An 18,862-nucleotide genomic window follows, 5' to 3' on the forward strand; every position below is an offset into this window, starting at 1 on the left:
ATTGAACAACAAATAGTATGTCATTCCTATGATGGTACCATCAGGTTCGTACAATATAACTCACTGTGCTCCAAGTGAGCGAAAAGAAGAAGATTCCCAATGGCTCAATTCCCCGGCTTCCAGCCAAAGTCGATCCGCTCCAGCGATCGACAGATCAATGTCCAATCGAGACCAGAATCCCGTTTGGTTGGCAGTTACAGTCCGGCTGCCAAAGCTGTGCAAAGGCGCCCTCCCGGCGACTGGGAAATCACACCCTCGGGTATGGACGTTCCACAGCCCGCAGTCGGCAAACCTCAGATTTACCTTTAGGTATATCCGCGTTGCACACACACACACCAGATACGTCTGAAAGCGGTGAAAACGGCTGACGTGAAGCAAAGAAAAACCTTGCGCGACGCGCAAAGGCTGAAGCAAAGCAAAGAAACCTTGCTCGACGCACAAAGCGTGCAAGTCAAAATGGCCGACGGCCGTACTCGAGACATAACGGCAGTCCAATGATTCTCTTCGGAATCGACCGCAAAACCTGACACGCAGGTTGATCTGTCACAGCGATAACAACTCTGTCGCAGGAATCCCTTTCCTGGGAAACCAAAAGTTCACTCGTGACTCTTGCTCGCCAATGTTCGCTCTCGACCTCGAAGCGACTATGCTTCTTGTCCGACTCCACTCGCTCCGCCTTCTTTTCCTCCACCTCTTCTTCGTCGTCCGGTTCCGGTTTCATTTAAAACTAACTTTTTCACCTTTTGAAAACAGTTCATAAACAATAAACCTTTTGACAACAATAATAGTACATGGAATCGAAAATGTTTACAGTGGATGAAAACCACAACGGAAGTGACGAATACGTAACAGTATGTGTATGTATGATTGTATGTGTGTGTATGTATGTGTGTGTATGTGTGTGTATGTGTGTGTATGCGTGTGTATGTGTGTGTGTCTGTCTGTCTGTCTGTGTGTGTGTGTGTGTGTGTGTGTGTGTGTGTGTGTGTGTGTGTGTGTGTGTGTGTGTGTGTCTTCATAAAGAAAGGTTTTAAAGGCTTTGAGTCGTGCTTTCGAAGGGATTTGAGTGGGGAGGTTTAAGGGGAAATCTTTGAACCTGTGTGTCAACCGGTTAAAAGACCTAAAAGACTGAGGACCCCGAAGACGCAATGGAACCAATGGACCCCAAATACTCAAAATACCCTGTAGACTGTTAAAGACACAAAAGACCGTGAAGACCCAGAAGACCCCAAGGATCCAGAAGACCCAAAATACCCCAAAGACCCAAAATACCCTGAAGACCCAAAATACCCCGAAGACCCAAAATACCCGGAAGACCCACAATACCCCGAAGACCCAAACTACCCCGAAGACCCAAAGACCCAAAAGACCCTGAAGACCCAATGGACCCCAAACACCCAGAAGAATGTTAAAGACCCAAAAGACCATGAAGACCAAAAATACCTTGAGGACCCCAAAGACTGAAAACTCCCTGAAGACCCAATGGACCCCAAAGACCCAAAATATCCCAAAGACAGAAATGATCCTGAAGACCCAATGGACCCCAAATACCTGGAAGACCCAAATTACCCTGAAGACCCACAAGACCCCAAGGATCCAAAAGACCAAAACAATCCCGAGGACCCAAAATACCCCAAGGACCCAAAATACTCTAAGGACCCAGTAGACCCCAAGGACTCCGAAGACCCAAAATACCCCAAAGACACAAAAGACCCTGAAGACCCAATGGGCCCCAAACACCCAAAATACCCTGAAGACCCCGAAGACACTGAAGACTGCTAAAGACCCAAAATACTCCAAAGACCCAAAAACCCCAAAAGGCCCCATGATCCTTAAAGACCCAAAAGACCATGAAGACTCCAAAGACCTCGAAGACCCTTAAAGACCCTGAAAACCCATAAACACCCTGAAGGCACAAAATACTCCCAAAGACCCTTAAATACCCTGAAGAACCAAAATACCCCAAATACCCTAAAAGACCCAGAAGACCCCAAGGACCAAAACGACCCAGAGGACTTAAAAGACCAACAAGTCCCTGAAAACCCAAAATACCCCAAGACCCTTAAAGATCCAAAAGACCGCAAAAACCAAAAAGACCCTGAAGACCCAAAATACCCCAAGACCCTTAAAGACCCAAAAGCCCACAATGACCCTTAAAGACCCAAAACACCACAAAGACCCTGATGACCCAAAAGACTCTGAAGACTGTTAAAGACCCAAACAACCACGAATACCCAAAATACCCCAACGACCTTTAAACACCCCAAAGACCGAAAAGATCAAAAAGACCCTAAAGAACAAAAAGACCCAGAAGACCAAAAGGACCCAAAGAACCTGAAAGACCAAAAAGAGCCTGAAGAGCCAAAAGATCCCAGTTACTGAAAAGATCAAAAAGACCCAGAAGACCAAAAAGACCAAAAAGACCCCAAAATATACAACTCAGATTGGCAGTCTGCAGGCTCCTCACTCTCTGCAGACCTGGACAAAATCACAGACTGGTCAAACAAGTGGAACATGTCTTTCAATCCTGACAAATCTCACACTCTTACTCTGTCTCTCCGAAAAGAAAGACTGGACAACCCTCCCATCTACTTTCTCAACAATACTCTCCAAGAAGTTCTGTCACTTAAGCTTTTGGGTCTCACTATCTGCCATGATCCTTCCTGGGAAAACCACATTTCCAAGCTGGCATCCAAAGCTAGTCGCTGACTGGGCATCCTCCATCGTGCAAATTCCTTCCTTGGAACACCTGAGTTCCTCACCACATACAAGGCTTTCATCCGCAGCTCAATGGAATACTGCTCTCCCCTCTGGGATGGTGCTCCTGCCTCACACCTAGCTCGGCTTCACGCTGTTGAAACCAAAGCTTTCAGAACCATTGGAATCTCCCGCGATGAAGCTGATTGTGAGGGCCTTTCACTCACTCACCACAGGCAGGTAGATCGGTGGTCTTTCTGTCTTCCACCGACTCCTATCCGGCCTAGCTCTCAAACAGACTATGTGTGTGACAGACACAAACAAACAGACAAACAGCTCCCCCAGCTCTATCTGTGCTCTGTCCCCCAAATATTCCTACAGGTCATACAAGATCTGCCAGCAACCTTCTTCTGGTGAAATTGCCAAGATCAAGTCTCTCTGCTCACCTTCACTCTTTCATTCCTCTTCACTCCCGCCTCTGGAACAAACTCCCACACTCTCTTCAATCCCACTCCTCCCTCCAGGTCTTTAAAACAGCTGTTCACCACCAACTCTTATCTTCCCCTATTCAGAACCTTGATCTTTTCTATCCCCATTAATTCACAATTCACCCCAGATCCACTTTTTTGAAATACCGACTTCTTTCCTGGAAGACCGAGCAGTGTCCATGTGTATTATACCTCCCCCCCCCCTTCCCATGCCTCCTCCCCCCAAGCTCTCTCCCTCCCACAGATCTTCTGATGTCCCTGTTCTCCGCTGTTGTACTTGTGTGCTTCCCTCTCTCTCCCCATCCTGTCTACCGCTCCCTTTATTGTATGTTTTGTGAGTCCGTTTTTTTTGTGATTAATGTTACCTCTTACACGAGCCTCGATCTTGGGGAAAAAATAAAAATAAAAAAAAATACCCCAAAACCCAAAATACCCTTAAAGACCAAGAAGACCCAAAAAACCCCGAAGATCGAAAATATCGAAAAGACCCAGAAGACCAAAAAGACCCCGAATACCCAAATTACCCTGTAGACCCTTAAAGACCCAAACAATCCAAAAGAATGAAAAGACCCCAGAGCCCCTTAAAGACCATGAGGACCCAGTGGACCCCAAATTATCCCTAAGACACAAAATACCCCGAAGACCCTTCATTACCCCAAATATCCAGATCGAGGACCTAAAATACTCGAATGACTCAAAAGATCTCGAGGACCCAAAAGACTCAAATGACCCAAAAGACACCGATGAACCAGAATACCCAAAAGATGCTGAAGACACTGAAGACCCAAAATACCCAAAATACCCCAAGGACCCAAATTACCCAGAGGACACAAAAGACCCCAAGGACACAAAAGACCCCAAGGACTCCAACCAAAAGAAGAGTAATTATGCCTCTTACATTGGAAACCCAAAAGACCCCAAGGACCCAAATTACCCAGAGGACTCAAAAGACCCCAAGGACTCCGAAGACCCAAAAGAAGAGTAATTATGCCTCTTACATTGGAATTGTAGACGGTGGCTTGCAAACTGAGCCTCAAAGTCGGTGTACAGAAGCGGTATTTTTTAAATCACAAGGTACAGGGAGGTCAAATTTGCTGCACGCGATGTACAATGTGCGCAGAATAAAACGAGTGTTTATTTACGTCTGTAGGATGTCTAACAGATAAAAATGATATCAGCACACCTGACACTAGGCCCAGACTTCAGACTTTGGCATGCTCATGTGGCTGTACCTTCAAAAACCGTTCCAACCCATCATTTTTGAAGGGGCTTTATATAATACTAGTAGAATCATAAATGTTACCGTTCAAAACGCTACATTAAAGTTCAAGGGTCCCACCTCTTCTTCCTCAATCATGGAAACATGGGCTTTTGAAACAGGTAAGTAAATGTAATTAAACGAACACATTTTGTTCCAAGCAAATCGATGACAGTATTAGTTTTCCAACCAAGTAAATAGATTATTACCTTTCCAACATTACCATTTGTATTGTTGTACAACAGCAGAGACTCTTCAGAATAAGGCAATATGGAGGGAGAAACTCGTCTCCTTTTATATATACTAGCGTGACTCGGAGCGCTCCGCACGCCTCACCACATGTCGTTTCAGAGGGATAGGCATCTTTGACCATTTTGGTGTCTTTTTGGTCTTCAGAGTCTTTTGGGTCTTCAGGAGCTTTTGAGTCTTAAGGGTCCTTTGGTTCCTCTGGGTCTTCAGGGTGTTTTGGGTCTTCATGGTGTTTTGGGTCTTCAGGGTGCTTTGGGTTTTCTGGTTATTTTGGGTCTTCAGTGTCTTTTTGAGCCTCAGGGCCTTTAAGGGTATTTTTGGTCTTTGGGGTGTTTTGGGTCTTCGGGATCTTTGGGGTCTTTTGGATCTTTAAGGGTATTTTGAGTATTCAGAGGTCTTGGTGGTCTTAAAGGTCTTAGGGGACTTAAAGGGTCATCAAAGGTCTGAGGGGTCTCAGCAGGCTAAACATAATTAAGAGGGTGTTTATTATATTTGAAGAAGAAGAAGACATTTTGGTCGCATATACACATACATACAAACAGACAAACATAACCATATACGTTTGCTCTATTATAATAACTAGCGTGACTCGGCGCGCTCCGCGCTCCTCACCACACGTCGTTTCAGAGGGGTAGGCATCTTTGACCATTTCGGTGTCTTTTGGGTCTTCGGTGTCTTTTGGGTCTTCGGTGTCTTTTGGGTCTTCGGTGTCTTTTGGGTCTTCGGTGTCTTTTGGGTCTTCGGTGTCTTTTGGGTCTTCGGTGTCTTTTGGGTCTTCGGGGTGTTTTGGGTCTTCAGGGTGTTTTGGGTCTTTGGGATGTTTTGGGTCTTCGGGGTGTTTTGGGTCTTCGGGTATTCAGGGTCTTTTTGAGCCTCAGGGCCTTGAAGGGTATTTGGGGTCTTTGGGGGTCTTCAGGGTATTTTGCGTCTTCAGGGGTCTTGGTGGTCTGAAGGGTCTTGGAGGAATTAAAGGGTCATCAAAGGTCTGAGGGGTCTCAGCAGTCTTAACGCAATTAAGAGGGTTAATTAAGAGGGTGGTAACTTTATTTGAAGAAAAAGAAGACGTTGTCATCGCATATATACATACATACATAGTGAACCATATACGTTTGCTCTATTATAATGATGTGTGTGTATATGTATATATATATATATATATATATATATATATATATATATATATATATATATATATATATATATATATATATATATATATATATATATATATATATATGCCCCAACCTGTGTTGTAGCAACCTAGCACAATTTGTTAAATAAAAGCCACAACTTTCCATTCGTTGTCACACTCTTCCCAGTGCAGGCCAACCACCCTTACAACCCTTTGTCCTTCCTTCTTCACACTCCCTCCCGAACCTTGCCTCCAGACACAACTCACATGAGTCTCGAAGGCCGACTCTGCCATCCTCATGCAGACATCAGTATCTCACTTCCCCCGTTACCTTTTGGCATCCCAATGCTCTTAAACAAACGGCTTTAACAACACCTGTTACAGTGAATATATTTCCCTGCTCCCTCCCCTTACTCAGGAGCCATCATTTTGATGGCTGCCCGGACCTCAACATCCCGTCAGCCCCCCCATCAGCCGGACCTCAACGCCTGAACCATCTGCCCGGACCTTCCTCCCCTGCCATCTACCTGGACCTTCTCCTCCTTCCTGCTATTCCCCTTTCGTGTAAGTCTGTCTGTATTGTCCTGGGCGTGGTAATTAAGACTGTGTAAGGTTGCCCTGTGTCTGCTTCTTCCTCTTCTTATTGTACATGCCCTTCTTTCGTTTCCTCTTTTATTGTATAGTATAGTAATAAATCATGTTTGTTCTTTCCTTACCTTTTGGTTTTCTCTCATCCGATCGTCTTTGTCTTTTCCCCATTGGGTACCAGTGGCACGATTTGGCCAATCGCTCAGAATCGGGTTAGTCTTTTGCTAACGGCTCGGGCTTCGGATTGCTAAACCGCTCGGCAATTTCCATCTTGTCCGCGGTCCAAGCAGGAGTCATCTCCCTGCTTCACGGCCAGGGGTAGCACTCAGGTATTTGGGACTTTATTGACCAATCACCCTGGCTACTCCCGACAGGAAGGAGCGTTATAACTTCTAGGGTTGGGGGAACGGCCAGCTTAAAGGACAAGGGGATTAACCCCCCTTGGTAAGGGGAGCGCCGAACCCCGAATCCGTAACAATATATAATAATATATAATATATATATATATATAATCTATCTATAATTCCATTAATCTCTGTGTGTATGTGTGTGTGTATGTATGCGACAACGATTTCTCGACAACTACCGGTCCGATATACTTGAAACTTGCCAGGTATATTGCTGGGGACCCGAGGATGTGCCTTTTCAAGGTTTGAAATTAATCGGACAAGTACTTACCGAGCTATGGCGATTTAGCCGTTCGCCGTTCGCTTTGGCGTTGCGAATGGACCAAACCATTGCATGTAAATAGAGGGGGGGGGTTCTGTGGTCGTTGCGAATGGACCAAACCATTCATGTAAATAGAGGGGGGGGATTGTCACTGTACTCGCAAGCCGTTCGCCGTTCGCTTTGGCGTTGCGAATGAACCAAAACATTTCATGTAAATAGAGGGGGGGGATATAATTTTAGATAGATATATAGTACGGGCATATATATAGTACGGGCATGCCCTAGTATATATAATAATAATAAAAAATTCCAAAAATAAAAATTAATAAATTCGAAATTTTTTCAAATAAAATACCCTTAGGACATACCGACGGGAGAGATAGGTGCATACCAGAAGTTTGGTACGATTTCACAAAAGTTTGAGGGAGTAGTTCAGTGACAACACAACACAGACACTGCACAGATATATATATATGTATATGGACGAGCTTGCGTCGTTACTGAGGAACGGGCTTATTTTAGCTGAGGATAATGACTGTACCTGAGTAGGTGTGTTGTCATGATTTACACCAATCATAATACAAACAATTATTTTGCACAAATGTATTTGTTGTGTTTGTGATATTACATTTTTATAGGCAATTTAGGTTGAAGATTTAGGTTGAATGTTTTTTTTTCAAGAAAGAACCCCTCAGCACATACATAGAGGAGGGGTCGGTGCAGACTGGAAGTTTGGGATGATTACACCTCACCACCAAGTAATTCAAAACACCTCACCCCCAAGTAATTTAAAACACCTCACAGCCATAAAACACGTAATAAAAACACCTCACCACCACAAAATTGAAAACACCTCACAGCCATAAAACACGTAATAAAAACACCTCACAGCCATAAAATACGTAATAAAAACACCTCACAGCCATAAAACACGCAATAAAAACACCTCAGCCATAAAACACGTAATAAAAACACCTCAGCCATAAAACATGTAATAAAAACACCTCACAACCATAAAACACGTAATAAAAACACCTCACCACCACGATATTAAAAACACCTCAGAGCCATAAAACACGTCATAAAAACACCTCACAGCCACGAAATTTAAAACACCTCACCACCACGTCATTTAAAAACACCTCACCACCAAGTAATTCAAAACACCTCACCACCACGTAATTCAAAACACCTCATCACCAACGAATTCAAAACACCTCACCACCACATAATTAAAAACACCTCACCACCACGCAATTATAAATACCTCACCACCACGTAATTCAAAACACCTCACCACCATGTGATTTAAAAACACCACAACGTTATTAAAAACACTTCACAACCACGGAAACAAAAGTTTAAGGGAGTCGTTAAGTGACAACACAGACACTGCCCAGATGTGTAGATATATAGATAAATGACTGTACCCGAGTTGCCGTTTTGTCATGGTTTAAACCAATCATAATTCAAACAATTATTTTGCACAAATGTATTTGTAATATACGTGATATCACATTTTATAAACAATTGAAGTTGAAAACTTAAGTTGGGGAAAAAAAATTTTCCCGAAATAATTCCCCAAAAAAAAAAAAAAAATTGAAATATTTTCAAAGAAAATACCCTTAGGACATACCGACGGGAGAGATATGTGCATACCAGAAGTTTGGTACGATTTCACAAAAGTTTGAGAAAGTAGTTCAGTGACAACACAGGACAACACAACATAGGACAGGACAGACACTGCACAGATATATATATAAACAGACTTGGCATTTAATATGGAATTTTTTTTTTTTTCTTGACTTGGGTTTACTTTCTGAACTCAGTATATCAATCTGGTGAGTTTCTTTTACCCTTCGGTGATGTCTTTGTTGAAAGAACCATGTCACTGATTGTCTTTCGCAGCAAGAAGTCAATAATAGGATTATATCACAGGTGGCGTGACAATATGTAAGGACAGGTACATTTGACGATTGGCTTCACAATCGGGTATACAAGGGTTGTTGCGTTCTGTATTAGTGGAAAACAACTGCTGCACATCTACAAAAGTTATTGCCGCTTCCTCTGGAGATGGTCCGTCAACTTGACAATGCTGTTCGTCATGGAGTGGTGGCTTTACGAAATTCTGGCATGAAACAGCGTGCTATTGCTCGGCAGTATGGCATCACTCAAAGTCAGGTGTCAACGATCCTGAAACGAAATGCTCAGAGGGGTGTCCCTACTCCAATACCGAGGCCAGGACATCCACGCAGAACCACAAGGAGAGATGATCGCCAGCTGCACCGGTTAGTCTGCAATGGCCGTACCAAGTCAGCTAATCGGCTTAGGGCTGAGTGGCAGCAACTGACAAATGTGCCTGTATCCAGAAGGCTAGTCAACCTACGACTGGTTCAAGCAGGCTATCGTGCCAGGCGTCCACTGAGAAAGCCACGCCTGACCAGACAACACAGCCAGCGCCGATTGCAGTGGGCCAGAGAGCACCGTCAATGGCAGCCAGGACACTGGAATCACGTGACCTTCAGTGACGAGTCTAGATTTCGTGTCTATCGTCAAGATGGCCGCGTCCGAGTGCGCAGACAAGTGCATGAAGCCCACAACGAAGATTCAAGGTCCAAGTGCCAAAGGTCCAAGCTGGAGGTGGTGGGTTGACCGTTTGGGCTGCTGTTCATGCAGGGGGCAAAACTGACCTGGTTGTTCTGAATGGAAACCTGAACCAGTTCAAGTACAGGGTCATTCTGGAAGAAACATTGCTTCCATTTGCTCGTGCAGCCTTTCGAGGAAACTTTGTCTTCCAAGATGACAATGCACGGCCTCATCGTGCTCACATGATCCAACACTTTCTTGCTGACCGTGGTGTAGAGCATATGGAGTGGCCTGCCATGTCCCTGGATATGAATCCGATAGAGAACTTGTGGGCAGAATTAACGTGTCAAATCGACCACTTGGACCAGCAGCCGACCTCTGTGCGTGAATTGCAGCAGACTATTGTCACTGTATGGCAAGCGATTCCTGTCCAAACCTTGGCAAATCTCGTGAACAGCATGCCTCGCCATGTACGTGCTCTCCTGAATGTTCGTGGGGGTTACACGAAGTACTGAACTGTAATTTTACTGTCCGTAATCCCAGTCATAATTTAGCTTTTGTTTTTGTTGAATTTTTTTTGGCTAATGTGCAAAATAAAGAGATACTTCTGGAAAACGTACAGAAGTTTAACACAGTACTGTCCGTGAATTGAGTTCGATATCAGTTTACATCACTTTCAAGGATCAATTTATTTGCTTCGAAATGTCAAATGTGGTTTTTGTTTCTTTTAAAGGTTACATTAACAAAATCTAGAATAATTTCAACATAATTCCAATGAACTTTTGGTTCTAAGTCATCTTGAAAAGTAAGTTCACCCCCACAAAAAAAATATTCCATATTAGATGCCAAGTCTGTGTGTGTGTGTGTGTGTGTGTGTGTGTGTGTGTGTGTATGTATGTATGTATATATATGTATATACTGTGGCGTAGTGATGGGGTGGCGGAGCGGGTGCCCGCACCAAGCGCGATGTTAATGGGCCGCCAAATTACACCCTCAAAAAAACGTTTTCAGGCTCCATTCGTTTGTATTGTACTGTATATCAATCAAAATACATCGAGCTCGTGAGATCATGAGGAGCAACCTGCAGAACCACGTTTTACAGTTTAAACTCTGTGCTACTTGTCAATATGTCATGTCCATGTTTACAAACTCCTTTCCATCCAGATTCACTTTTTTCCTAATTCCTATTTCTATCACCTCGCACAGTAAATAAATCCGTGTTCTGGTGTTTGCTGCATAGATCGCTTATCTTGTATAATGAGGTTTAATATGCACTCAGTAACATTCAGTAATCACTCAGTAATCACTAATCAGTCAGAGTAATCACTCAGTAGCACTCAGTAACTCAGTAACATTACTCAGTAACTCAGTCCCAAGGGATGGAGGGGTGCAACTGTTGGACGTTTATTCTCACGCGTTGATCAGATCCAGTCTCGCGGTGCCGTAGGAGCCCAATTAGTGACGTCCAGGATCACGTGTCATGTTAGCCATGACGTATGACATGTGACGTATGATGTAGACATGTGACGTATGATGTAGACATGTGTTTGAGGGGAAAAAGCGAAGGTGCTGGCTCTCCAAGGGACTGGACACAAAGGTAAACGTGGTGAGTGTGAGCAATGGTAAACGTGGTGAGAGTGAGCAAATTAAATGTGGTGAGTGTGAGCAAAGGTAAACGTGGTGAGAGTGAGCAAAGGTAAACGTGGTGAGAGTGAGCAAAGGTAAACGTGGTGAGAGTGAGACGCCTCAGCGAGTGTGATGGATTGGAAGGATACCCGAGAGATAGCACAATCACCTTCCAGCTGTCCAGCCTGGGTTTGAATCCCGACCCAGATATAAACTGTCCAGTTAAGGAGGGTGATTCATCAGTGTGTGCGCCATCCCTGGATGGACGTTAAGCTGGCCGTCCCTTCTGTTGGAATTGGTTGATGGACGTTAAGCTGGCCGTCCCTTCTGTCGGCATTGGCTGTTAGACGTTAAGCTGGCCCTCCCTTCTGTCGGCATTAGTTGGTGGACATTAAATATCCCATGGTGTTCTTCGGAAAGAGAATGGGAGATGTCCCCAGCCCATGGCCTAGTTACAGACACTACAGTTTGCTTGCCGACTGACGACATACATATACTAGTGGGGTCACCCGTGGGAATCCCATGGGCATGGACGTGTGTGACATTTGGACATCTTCATTTAGTTGCTGCAAATTCAGTTTTACAAAATGGTTACTGGCAATTTATCAGATCCACAAATAACATGTGAATGCATGTGCGTGCCAATGGGAAATAGTTTGAAATGTGTTGCGCGCGCGCACACACACACACACATATACAGACACACACACAAACACACACACACACACACGCACACACACATACATGTGTCTTTTGGGCAGTGTGTAAGAACATCACATACCTATCTCTCCCAGGAAAACCAATGTTACTCTTTTCGTTACAGAATATAAAATGACGTTTTTAAAATCAAAGATTTCAAATAATCTTTAAAGTGTACGTGCACACTTGATATGAACACGTGAACCTTTACTTCTGGATAATAATGTTGAATGAAATAAGACCGAAGAAATATATGTCGGCATCATTGTTGACGTTTTTCTGACGACTGTCATCAAAAGTAAAAGTAATATATCTTAACTGAAGAGAAAAAGCGAATTTTTAACACTAGGGCATTGCCCGTACTATATCTATATCTAAAATTATATCCCCCCCCCTCTATTTACATGAAATGGTTTGGTCCAAAGCGAACGGCTTGCGAGTACGGTGACAATCCCCCCCCTCTATTTACATGCAATGGTTTGGTCCAAAGCGAACGGCTTCCGGAGTTTGGTAAAGAAATCGCCATCGCGTGCACAAACGCGCAGGAAAGCGAATGAATCGCAAATTCGGTTTTATTAGTTTTAAAACATAGTTTAACGCCAACATAGTTTGCAAACGTGAAATAAATGAATACGCTCTCAAATGTGCCATCCGAGGCAGAGTGTGTCCTCCACGTTCGGCACACGCGATCGTTCGCTGCTCTCTGATTGGTTGAATCGTTTTTTGGACATAGCTCGGTAAGTAATTGTCCGATTAATATGAAACCTTGGAAAGGCACATCCTCGGGTCCCCAGCAATATACCTGGCAAGTTAAAAGTATATCGGACCCGTGGTTGTCGAGAAACAGCGGTCACAGACAAACGTACAGACGTACAAACGTACAGACGTACAAACAGAGATTACTGGAATTATAGATAGATATGTCGACATTTCAATCTGTCATGTTGGGCGATGTATGATACATCTTGATTTAGATTCTGCACATTAAATTTTACAAAATGGTTAAAATGGTGTAATGAACACAATTTATTTATTTCACATAATATGTGACCCCCTCACTCCTCTCCACCCTCATGCCACTCCTCCTCACACTCCTCTCAAATCCCTCACACTCCTCTCCAATCCCTCACACTCCTCTCCAATCCCTCACACTCTTCTCCAATCCCTCACACTCCTCTCCAATCCCTCACACTCCTCTCCAATCCCTCACACTCCTCTCCAATCCCTCACACTCCTCTCCAATCCCTCACACTCCTCTCCAATCCCTCACACTCCTCTCAAATCCCTTACACTCGTCTTCAATTCCTCACACTCCCCACTCCTCCTCACACTCCTCTCCAATACCTCCTCACACTCCTCTCCAATACCTCCTCACACTCCTCTCCAATACCCCCGCACACTCCTCTCCAATACCTCCTCACACTCCTCTCCAATACCTCCTCGCACTCCTCTCCAATACCTCCTCGCACTCCTCTCCAATATCTCCTCACACTCTACAACCCCTCACACTCCTCTACAACCCCTCACACTCCTCGCCAACCCCTCACACTCCTCGCCAACCCCTCACACTCCTCGCCAACCCCTCACACTCCTCTCCAACCCCTCACACTCCTCTCCAACCCCTCGCACTCCTCTCCAACCCCTCCTCGCACTCCTCTCCAACACGTCCTCGCACTCCTCTCCAATACCTCCTCGCACTCCTCTCCAATACCTCCTCGCACTCCTCTCCAATACCTCCTCGCACTCCTCTCCAATACCTCCTCGCACTCCTCTCCAATACCTCCTCGCACTCCTCTCCAATACCTCCTCGCACTCCTCTCCAATACCTCCTCACACGCCTCTACAACTCCTCACACTCCTCGCCAACCCCTCACACTCCTCACCAACCCCTCACTCTCCTCTCCAACCCCTCACACTCCTCTCCAACCCCTCACACTCCTCTCCAACCCCTCACACTCCTCTCCAACCCCTCACACTCCTCTCCAAGTCCTCACACTCCTCTCCAACGCCTCACACTCCTCTCCAATACCTCCTCACACTCCTCTCCAATACCCTCACACTCCTCTCCAATACCTCCTCACACTCCTCTCCAATACCTCCTCACACTCCTCTCCGCTCCAATCGGCCCTCACTCTCCGCTCCAATCGGCCCTCACTCTCCAACTCCTTGCTCCCCACTCTCCAACCCCTAGCTCCTCGCTCTCCAACCCCTATCTCCTCGCTCTCCAACCCCTCGCTCCTCGCTCTCCCAACTCCTCGCTCCTCACTCTCCAACCCCTAGCACCTCACTCTCCAACCCCTCGCTCCTCTCCAACCCTCCTCATCGTTGTTGCAGCAGCATTCTGTGTGGTTCTCCCGTCTCGTGCGGTTCTTGCTACATCCTGTTCAAGTCTGCATTGACGTTCGTCGACGGACTCGTTCGCCCGTCTCATTCGTTTTCTTGCTACATCCTGTTCAAGTCTGCGTTCTTCATCGACCGTCACATTCATTTTGGAAATGGAAGTTTCCACGCAACGCATGAATTGTCACGATCCTCAAGAGGAAGTGTCTCGTAATTATCAAATGACAAATGGCAAGTAAATTGCATTGTGAAAATTAAAGATTTCAAATAAACCTATTTAAAGTGTATGCGCACATAACTAATAAAATAAAAAAAGGAAGAAATATCTCTCGGTAATTTCCTGAAACATATTTTACTTCCGGATAATAATGTTGAATGAAATAAGAAAGAATGAAGATATATATGTCGTTTTTGTGCCGACTCTCATAAAACGTAAAAGTAATATATCTTAACGGAAAAGAAAAAGCGAATTTTTAATATATGTCGACATTTTCCCCGAATGTTATTTTAGGCGCTGTATTTTCGTGTATCATCGTGGCGCGATTTTTATAAATATATCTCGGCAATTTCCCGTGTGTGCGTGAATGTTCTCAATTATTTCTGACACCGAGTCTAAAACCATCGATAAAAATTAAATCAGATGGTGAATTCGAGATAAAATCGTGAGGGTGACTCTCAATGAATGGGCTTTAGTTTACAGGCCTTTGAGAAATCAATTCGTTCTCTAAACGGAAACTTTCTTGGGATTCTCTTCCCGTTTTTTTTCAACCGAGTCTAACACTATGTTAGCGACTGTTAAAAATGAAATGATATATCGAATTAGAATTGAAATAAACCTGTGTGAGAAAGACAGCATGGGCCTAACTAAACAGGCCTCAAAGCCATTCGAGGTAATAAAATGGTGGATATTTGTTTACATGAAGCCTCTCCAGGAATGGGTGGAGCTACTCTGCAAACGGACTAAGCCACACCCCCGGACAGACGGACAGAATCACCTTCGCCTATTATAATATATATATATATATATATATATATATATATTAATCTGCCCTCCTTTTCTCTTCATAGCAACCACGTGTGCTTGCTTACCATTTTCATTCTTAAGGAAATCCGGAAAGTAGAAAAATTCTGGGATGAGTTCTTTCACATCATTAGGACTGTCTATAAGGGCGAACCAGGTGGCTGGTATGGAGTGGAACTGACGATCTGCACAGTCAAACCTGCATGGTATGGGACAAGAAGAGAAGATTTGTAATGAGAACGAAAAGTGAAATAACAAGGTTATAAATTTGTATTTACTGGAATGCACAACTCAGTTGAAAAAGATACCTGGAATTACATCACAAATAGAAGCACCTTCTCTGGGTTAACTTGAAAAGAAAATAGCCAATATACAGCACATAGCAAAACTTGAGTACACTAGAGTAGAGCAACCTCCCTTTGCAAGTTGTAGTTTTGTAGAACTATACAGTCATGATCAAAAATATTGGCACCCAGGGACTCATTTCAAATAATGCACCATTTCTTCCAGAATATTGTTGAAATGAAAAATAGATTTCAGTATCCGCATATGTATTTCTTGGATGTGCAGTGGAACAAAACAAAAAAAGCTGGAAAAATTACTAAATCTTATTTTATTCCACACAGAAATCCTAAAATAGCCTGGACAATATTAATGGCACCTTTTAGAAGTTGTTAGAAATAATTAAACTTCAAGCAGGTGATTCTCTTTTACTTTGGAATTGACCTCACCTGTGGTGAGTTACAGGTGCCTGCAATATAAAAATCACTCATTCAACCAGTTTGAATAGAGAAAAGGAGTCATTCTGCTGTTTTGTGTCACTGTGTGTACCGCAATGAGCATGGAGAAAAGAAAGAAAACCAGAGAATTGTCTCAGGAGGTCAGACACAATATTGTAGCCAAGCATGGACAATCTCAAGGCTACAAAAGTCCATCTCCAGAGATGTTGATGTTCCTGTGTTCACCGTACACAATATTATCAGGAAGTTTAAGGCCCATGGCACTGTAGCCAACTTCCCTGGACGCAGCCGCAAGAGAAGACTTGATCGAAGATTGCAGCGAAGGATTGTTTGAATGGTGGAGAAAGCATCTGGATCAACTACCAAACAGATTCAAGCTGACCTTCAGACACAAGGTACAACAATTTCAACTCGCACAATCCGTCACCAACTCAATGAAAGGAGACCCAGGAGGACCCCACTGCTGCTGAGAGAGAGACATGAGAAAGCCTGACTGGAGTTTTCCAAAACACACCTGAACAAGCCAAAATCCTTCTGGGAGAATGTTCTGTGGACAGATGAGACTAAATTGAGCTTTTTCGTAAAGTACATCATCTCTATGTTTACAGAAAACAAAATGAACCCTTCAAAGAAAAGAACACCTTCCCGAACAGTCAAACATGGAGGAGGTTCAGTGATGCTTTGGGGTTGCTGTGCTGCCTCTGGCATTGGGTGCCTTGAATGTGTGCATGGCATCATGAAATCAGGAGATTAACAAGGCATTTTGGAGCGCAATGTTCAACGCAGTGTCAGAAAGCTGGGTCTCCGTCGAAGGTCATGGGTCTTGCAGCAAGACTATTACCCCAAACACACTTCAAAAAGCAGCCAGTATGGTTCAAGACAAAATGCTGGACTGTTCTGAAGTGGCAAGCAATGAGTCCAGATCTAAATCCCATTGAACACCTGTGGGGAGATCTGAAAACAGCAGTTGGGAGAAGGCACCCTTTAAATCTGGGAGAACTGGAGCAGTTTGCACAAGAAGAGTGGGACAAACTGCCAGTAGAGATGTGTAGGAAGCTCATTCATGGCTATAGGAAGCGCTTGATTGCAGTTCTTTTGTCCAAAGGCCGTGTTACCAAATATTAAGTCTTGTGTCAATAATTTTGTCAATGCTATTTCTTGTTTATTTTCTGATTTAAAAGGATATATTAAGTTCTGAATAAAAAACAAAGGTTCTATAATATTGACAGTGAAAGAAAAAAGTGTGAAGACCAAATACTTTTGTTAATTTCAACTTATTTTTTTAGAGTAGAACTAAGAAAAGAACCAATCATTGATGAGTTTGTCAAGATATGAACCACCTTTAGAGGCCATTTTTCCCCGCAGAGCAGGGGTTGGCCTTTTTCGGGCACCTTGGTCCCCTTTTTGAAGCTGTGGTGCTGTGCACACACGACTCGATTGCCAGAGAGGTAGGCCACAACGCGTTGATACAACAAGAGTCTTTATTAAGAGCTCGTCACTTCAGCACTGGGCGGGCTCGAGCTTAGAGCCTGCATATATGTCCCGAGGCCACGCCTTGCCCCCGGGCGTGGCCGATCGGTCGAAAGGCGGGGCATGCATTTTAGTTCCCCGCCTGGACGCTCGCGCCACCCACTGGTGCGCGGAATTATTGCCCCTTGTGCCCACCACAAAGCAATGTTTTACAGCCGGATGCCCTTCCTGCCACCAACCCTGTTAGTCACCTTTTGCAACACACAGCGAATTACCAGTGAACTGGTACTCAATTTGCCGACCTTGGAAGGATGACAGGCTGAGTCAACCACCTGGCGTTAATTCAGCGATCGACCGGGATTTGAAACCAGGATCCTAGGATCCCAAGCCGGCACCCTAACCACTAAGCCAACACCAGGGGATTTTAAGTCTTGTATTTTTAAAAGATTGTATGAAAGATTTTGTGAGATTGTATTTTTTAGAGAAGATTGTGAGTTATTTTTAAAAAGTAAAAATGGTGCCAATATTTTTGGGGCAGGGTTTCAGTTTGAGTGAAACATGAAAGGCCAATGGTCATCGAGCCAACTGGCCTGGCCGACAACACGGGGTGGGACGTCAGCTGAAGCATTAAACAGGGCCCTGGACAGAAAGTACAAGCTCATCTGGTCCAGAGTTCGATTAGATGGGACAAGTCACAATGGAGCTCGTGTGGAGGTGGAGTCAGTTCCTCCAACCAGCCCCATCCATTCCACATCTGCTCGAAAGCTCCTGCTGCAGCATCAAGCCAGCCAGCTCTTCTGCTGACAGGTGTGACCATGGGCCCCTGGCCTCCAGCCACTCCAGTTTATTTTGTTGCCCTTCTGGATGTGTAGTGCATGAACGGGTCGTAACTGGTACTCTGTGTCCCGTCATATCTCTCTGGTTCTTCTCCTGTGGTGTGCCTGAGGCTTTAAGTTACATGAGTTAAGAGCTTCCGACGTACACATCCCAGTGACACGTATTTCTTTTGCGAATAGGGTTATCAATCTATCTATAATTCCAGTAATCTCTGTGTGTATGTTTGTTTGTACGTTTGTATGTTTGTATGTTTGTATGTCTGTGACCGCTGTTTCTCGACAACTACCGGTCCGATATACTTGAAACTTGCCAGGTATATTGCTGGGGACCCGAGGATGTGCCTTTTCAAGGTTTTAAATTAATCGCAGAAGTAGTTACCGAGCTATGTCCAAAAAACGATTCAACCAATCAGAGAGCAGCGAGCTATCACGTGTGCCGAACGTGGCGAACAGACTCTGCCTC

The 18,862-nt window shown here is 44.4% G+C and overlaps 1 protein-coding gene across 2 annotated transcripts in view; it reads right to left on the reverse strand.

The window, feature by feature from the left end:
- The window catches only part of LOC137433718 (neurobeachin-like protein 1), a 330,189-nt gene that overhangs the window by 72,938 nt on the left and 238,389 nt on the right, over window positions 1-18,862 (reverse strand). For both annotated transcript variants that reach the window (XM_078783219.1, XM_078783217.1), the window contains one exon: window positions 15,422-15,552. In XM_078783219.1, the coding sequence (XP_078639345.1) occupies window positions 15,422-15,552 (131 nt within the window). The remainder of the gene's footprint in view (window positions 1-15,421; window positions 15,553-18,862) is intronic.

The sequence above is a fragment of the Myxine glutinosa genome, chromosome 1 (assembly GCF_964187855.1).
Source record: "Myxine glutinosa chromosome 1, kmMyxGlut1.1, whole genome shotgun sequence".
In the NCBI taxonomy this organism is placed as follows: Eukaryota; Metazoa; Chordata; class Myxini; order Myxiniformes; family Myxinidae; genus Myxine; species Myxine glutinosa.